Here is a 6,000-nt window from a genome sequence, read left to right as displayed (position 1 = left end):
GGGACAGAAGGATAGAGACACTAGAAGACAGACAAACACTTAGTGCTTTTGTAAGCATAAACAAACTTTCTAGTGAACAGATCGGCAAAGTGCAAGTGACTGTTCTAAGTACCTCACAGTGTATGTGTGTTTATGCCTGTGTGTGTGTGTGTGTGTGTGTGTGTGTGTGTGTGTGTGTGTGTGTGTGTGTGTGTGTGTGTGTGTGTGTGTGTGTGTGTGTGTTTATGCCTGTGTGTGTGTGTGTGCATGTGTGTGTGTGTATGCCTCAATAGATCCATCTATACGTCCCCTTATGGTTCAATAAACCACACAGAGGCTGAACTCCAGTGGCCATAACTACATTAACTACATTAACTATACAGCAGCCTCTGCATTAAAGTCTACCCTACCCCACTCCCATACAAAACCACAACACCAATCAGGACATTTTAAAGTGGCCATCGGCTGTCTATCACTACAGATGGACTGGACTGCTGTTGTGTGCACAGTAGACATGACGATACACACCTATTGAAGAGAATGATGTAGTTTCGGTATTTAATGGGCATTGTATACTGTGTTGGTTTTAAAGGGAGTCTTGAATGTTTGTGTGGGACGCTATAAGAAGTGTATTCATGATTAGCATACAGGTATAGTGTATACAAGAATTAGCAGAATAGTTGTCCACAATGTAGTCACCAATGTATCAACACATAATTGTTGTGATGAACAAAATAGCAAGTAGATGTATCCCAGGGAGTGGTTTGCCACATTGTCCTTCAATCATAAAAAAACAACTTCATGCGGTGTGTCCCCCCCCCCCCCAGAAAAATCTGATTGATGTTATTTCGCCCTCTTGTGTCTTTAAAACGTTACTCCATTCGACACCCCGGTCCAAACTGCGCATGAACCGCTCAATGTTTGACTTCCGCCGACAGAATCCCGCTAGACCAATAGGAAGACAGTTTGCTTGCCCTCTGTCGAAGGATTACTTCCGGGCACACGGTCCACCCGCTCGCTCGTCGAAATCAAAATGTATCAAGTGGATATTTTTCCGCGCTTCAAGATAATGCAATAATTTATGACGACTTCTGCTGTTTTAACTATAGATATATTTTTTGTTGTTGTTGGTCGTGTGCATTTACCACTATCCGGGTTGTTTCGTTCGCCAACTCGCTAGCTGGAAAACAAGAGTTGCGATCTTCGTGAAAGACACTTTCTTACCGCTGGTTAAAGAAGATGTCTGCGGAAGAGGCGGCAGACAAAACAACCCCGGCGGACGCGAGTGCGGGAGATGGCGGAGACGAGGAGGAAGAGTGGCTCTACGGAGGTAAAGAGGTGTTACAATGAATATAACATGAGCTAAGTGGTTCCAGTTGTAACTAATGCCACATGCAGCTGCAAGTCGTTAGCACAGGTGCTACCTGATTAGCACAGTGGTTGCTGTCGCTTGCTGAAGCCCAAGGTGCCGTGGTGCTGCATGTGTTGGCCTAGTGTCACTGTAAACGTCAAGCCGACCCACTAACGCTACAGCAAATCCTTCAGGATTGCACCAAGGATTTGCACTTTGCTCAGTTTGTAGATATGTAGCTTCCTGTATGTGGGGGAAATACAACGGACGGAAGAAGCATTGGATATGAATGGTTCGCTTGCATGGATCTTCTGAACCAATAAACGTGGCTAGTTAGCTTTGTAAGTTATTTAACTAGGTACCGTTAGATATTGTAATCTATGACTTTGTCGTTGACATTTTTACCGTTAGTTAATTAATGAATGGTCGTTTCCCTTCTAGATGATGATGAGAGAGCTGATGAAGAAGAGGCCAAACTATCCGCTGCTGTCAGGTGACTTCCTCGCCCTCTACCCGTTTGTGTATAAATAAGCCCGTTACTGAGTTGTCTCAACTTTCTCTGTTGTGTTGTCTACAGGACGTGTCTGAATGTATTGGTGATATTTCAGTCCTCAATCTGAATGTATTGGTGATATTTCAGTCCTCAATCTGAATGTATTGGTGATATTTCAGTCTGAATGTGTTGGTGATATTTCAGTCCTCAATCTGAATGTATTGGTGATATTTCAGTCCGCAGTCTGAATGTGTTGGTGATACTTCAGTCCTCAGTCTGAATGTATTGGTGATATTTCAGTCCTCAATCTGAATGTATTGGTGATATTTCAGTCTGAATGTATTGGTGATATTTCAGTCTGAATGTATTGGTGATATTTCAGTCCTCAGTCTGAATGTATTGGTGATATTTCAGTCCTCAGTCTGAATGTATTGGTGATATTTCAGTCCTCAGTCTGAATGTATTGGTGATATTTCAGTCCTCAATCTGAATGTATTGGTGATATTTCAGTCTGAATGTATTGGTGATATTTCAGTCTGAATGTATTGGTGATATTTCAGTCTGAATGTATTGGTGATATTTCAGTCCGCAGTCTGAATGTGTTGGTGATACTTCAGTCCTCAGTCTGAATGTATTGGTGATATTTCAGTCCTCAATCTGAATGTATTGGTGATATTTCAGTCTGAATGTATTGGTGATATTTCAGTCTGAATGTATTGGTGATATTTCAGTCCTCAGTCTGAATGTATTGGTGATATTTCAGTCCTCAGTCTGAATGTATTGGTGATATTTCAGTCCTCAGTCTGAATGTATTGGTGATATTTCAGTCCTCAGTCTGAATGTATTGGTGATATTTCAGTCCGCAGTCTGAATGTATTGGTGATATTTCAGTCCTCAGTCTGAATGTATTGGTGATATTTCAGTCCTCAGTCTGAATGTATTGGTGATATTTCAGTCCTCAGTCTGAATGTATTGATGATATTTCAGTCCTCAGTCTGAATGTATTGATGATATTTCAGTCCTCAGTCTGAATGTGTTGATGATATTTCAGTCCTCAGTCTGAATGTATTGGTGATATTTCAGTCCTCAGTCTGAATGTATTGGTGATATTTCAGTCCTCAGTCTGAATGTATTGGTGATATTTCAGTCCTCAGTCTGAATGTATTGGTGATATTTCAGTCCTCAGTCTGAATGTATTGGTGATATTTCAGTCCTCAGTCTGAATGTGTTGGTGATATTTCAGTCCTCAGTCTGAATGTATTGGTGATATTTCAGTCCTCAGTCTGAATGTATTGGTGATATTTCAGTCCTCAGTCTGAATGTATTGGTGATATTTCAGTCCTCAGTCTGAATGTATTGGTGATATTTCAGTCCTCAGTCTGAATGTATTGATGATATTTCAGTCCTCAGTCTGAATGTATTGATGATATTTCAGTCCTCAGTCTGAATGTATTGGTGATATTTCAGTCCTCAGTCTGAATGTGTTGGTGATATTTCAGTCCTCAGTCTGAATGTGTTGGTGATATTTCAGTCCTCAGTCTGAATGTATTGGTGATATTTCAGTCCTCAGTCTGAATGTGTTGGTGATATTTCAGTCCTCAGTCTGAATGTATTGATGATATTTCAGTCCTCAGTCTGAATGTATTGGTGATATTTCAGTCCTCAGTCTGAATGTGTTGGTGATATTTCAGTCCTCAGTCTGAATGTATTGGTGATATTTCAGTCCTCAGTCTGAATGTGTTGATGATATTTCAGTCCTCAGTCTGAATGTGTTGGTGATATTTACTTCCTCAGTGCACCTATTCCTGCTACTGAGTCAGACGAGGCAGCTACTACAGGCAACGGAGTGGAAGCTCAGGTAAGACCCCTTTCCCCCCCCCTAGTGTGTCCCAAATGGCACCCTATTCCCCTATAGTGCACCAAGTTTGACTGAAGTAGTGCACTATATAGGGAATATGGTTCTATAGGGCTCTGGTCTAAAGTAGTGCACTATATAGGGAATAGGGTGCCAACTCTGGTCTAAAGTAGTGTACTATATAGGGAATAGGGTTCCATAGGGCTCTAGTTTAAAGTAGTGCACTATATAGGGAATAGGGTTCTGGTCTAAAGTAGGGCACTATATAGGGAATAGGGTTCCATAGGGCTTTGGTCTAAAGTAGTGCACTATATAGGGAATAGGGTTCTGGTCTAAAGTAGGGCACTATATAGGGAATAGGGTTCCATAGGGCTTTGGTCTAAAGTAGTGCACTATATAGGGAATAGGGTTCTGGTCTAAAGTAGTGCACTATATGGGGAATAGGGTGCCATTTGGGACCGAGAGGGTAGTGTTTCTCCTATCGTTGTCGATGCGGGGCTGGGGTGAATTGGGATTTGTGTGTAAAGGTCTGGAGTTTCTCCTGGTCAGTTCATGTGGTCTGGAAACACTCCAGGACCTGCTGTGTTATGTGTTCAGGAGATGGGTTCTGATCCGGGTTTCTGTCTCTGTCTCTCTCTGTTTGTTCCTCTCTCCTCCCCCTCTCTCCTCCCCCTCTCTCCTCCCCCTTCTCTCTCTGTTTGTTCCTCTCTCCTCCCCCTCTCTCTCTGTTTGTTCCTCTCTCCTCCCCCTTCTCTCTCTTTCCCTTCTCCATCCCCCCCCACTCTCTCTCCTCCCCCTCTCTCTTTCCCCCTCCATCCCCCCCCCCGCCCGCCTCTCTCTCCTCCCCTTCCCTCTCTCTCTCCCTCCCCCTTCCCTCTCTTTCCCTCCTCCATCCCCCTCTCTCTCTCTCTCTCCCTCTCTCTCTTCCCCCTCCATCCCCCCCTCTCTCTCCTCCCCCTTCCCTCTCTCTCTCCCTCCCCCTTCCCTCCTCTCTCCTCCCCCTTCCCTCTCTCTCCTCCCCCTTCCCTCTCTCTCTCCTCCCCCTTCCCTCTCTTTCCTCCTCCATCCCCCTCTCTCTCCCCCTTCCCTTTCCCCTCCTCCACCCCCCCCTCTCTCTCCTCCCCTCACTCTTTCCCCCTCCATCCCCCCCTCTCTCTCTCCTCCCCCTTCCCTCTCTTTCCCCCTCCATCCCCCTCTCTCCTCCCCCTTCCCTCTCTTTCCCCCTCTATCCCCCCCCTCTCTCCTCCCCCTTCCCTCTCTTTCCCCCTCCATCCCCCCTCTCTCTTTCCCCCTCCATCCCCCTCTCTCTCTCCTCCCCCTTCCCTCTCTCTCTCCTCCCCCTTCCCTCTCTCTCCTCCCCCTTCCCTCTCTCTCTCCTCCCCCTTCCCTCTCTTTCCCTCCTCCATCCCCCTCTCTCTCTCTCCCTCCCCTCTCTCTTTCCTCCTCCATCCCCCTCTCTCTCTCTCTCTCCCCCTCTCTCTTTCCTCCTCCATCCCCCTCTCTCTCTCCTCCCCTCTCTTTCCTCCTCCATCCCCCCCTCTCTCTCCTCCCCCTTCCCTCTCTCTCCTCCCCCTTCCCTCTCTCTCTCCCTCCCCCTTCCCTCTCTCTCTCTCCTCCCCCCCTTCCCTCTCTTTCCCTCCTCCATCCCCCTCTCTCTCTCTCCTCCCCTCTCTCTTTCCCCCTCCATCCCCCCCCTCTCTCTCTCTTTCACTTCTCTATCCCCCCTCTCTCTCCTCCCCCCTTCCCTCTCTTTCCCCCTCCACCCCCCCCTCTCTCCCCCTTCCCTCTCTTTCCCCCTCCATCCCCCCCTCTCTCTTTCCCCCTCCATCCCCCCCTCTCTCTCCTCCCCTCTCTCTTTCCCCCTCCATCCCCCCTCTCTCTCTCCTCCCCCTTCCCTCTCTCTCTCCTCCCCCCTCTCTTTCTCAGGAGAAGGAGCCAGGAGATGATGACGACAGTGATAGCGACAGCGATGATGATGACGATGATGTTCGTGTCACCATCGGAGACATCAAGACCGGAGCCCCACAGTACACGTACGCGTCTTTAAAGTAGAGGTCGAACCGACGATGATTTTTCAACGTCGATACCGATTAATCGGCCGATTTGTACATATATATATATTTGTAATAATGACAATTACAACAATACTGTGTAGTGTAGCCTAGTGGTTAGAGCATTGGACTAGTAACCGAAAGGTTGCAAGTTCAAATCCCCGAGCTGACAAGGTACAAAATCTGTCGTTCTGCCTCTGAACAGGCAGTTAACCCACTGTTCCTAGGCCGTCATCGAAAATAAATAAAGGTAAATACTGAGGAACACTTA

The 6,000-nt window shown here is 46.6% G+C and overlaps 1 protein-coding gene across 4 annotated transcripts in view; it reads left to right on the top strand.

Annotated features, from left to right (window-relative positions):
* Positions 1-968: 968 nt before the first annotated feature.
* Positions 969-6,000, top strand: part of LOC135537014 (pre-mRNA 3'-end-processing factor FIP1-like) — a 42,285-nt gene continuing 37,253 nt past the window's right edge. For all 4 annotated transcript variants that reach the window (XM_064963229.1, XM_064963228.1, XM_064963227.1 and 1 more), the window contains exons 1-4: positions 969-1,309; positions 1,772-1,823; positions 3,618-3,681; positions 5,605-5,711. In XM_064963229.1, coding sequence (XP_064819301.1) covers positions 1,219-1,309; positions 1,772-1,823; positions 3,618-3,681; positions 5,605-5,711 — 314 coding nt within the window. In that variant the 5' untranslated portion in view covers positions 969-1,218. The remainder of the gene's footprint in view (positions 1,310-1,771; positions 1,824-3,617; positions 3,682-5,604; positions 5,712-6,000) is intronic.

This window comes from Oncorhynchus masou, unplaced genomic scaffold, assembly GCF_036934945.1.
Source record: "Oncorhynchus masou masou isolate Uvic2021 unplaced genomic scaffold, UVic_Omas_1.1 unplaced_scaffold_698, whole genome shotgun sequence".
Lineage (NCBI taxonomy): Eukaryota > Metazoa > Chordata > Actinopteri > Salmoniformes > Salmonidae > Oncorhynchus > Oncorhynchus masou.
The sequence above is the reverse complement of the archived record's forward strand: the minus strand, read 5'-3'. Positions and strand labels throughout refer to the sequence as shown.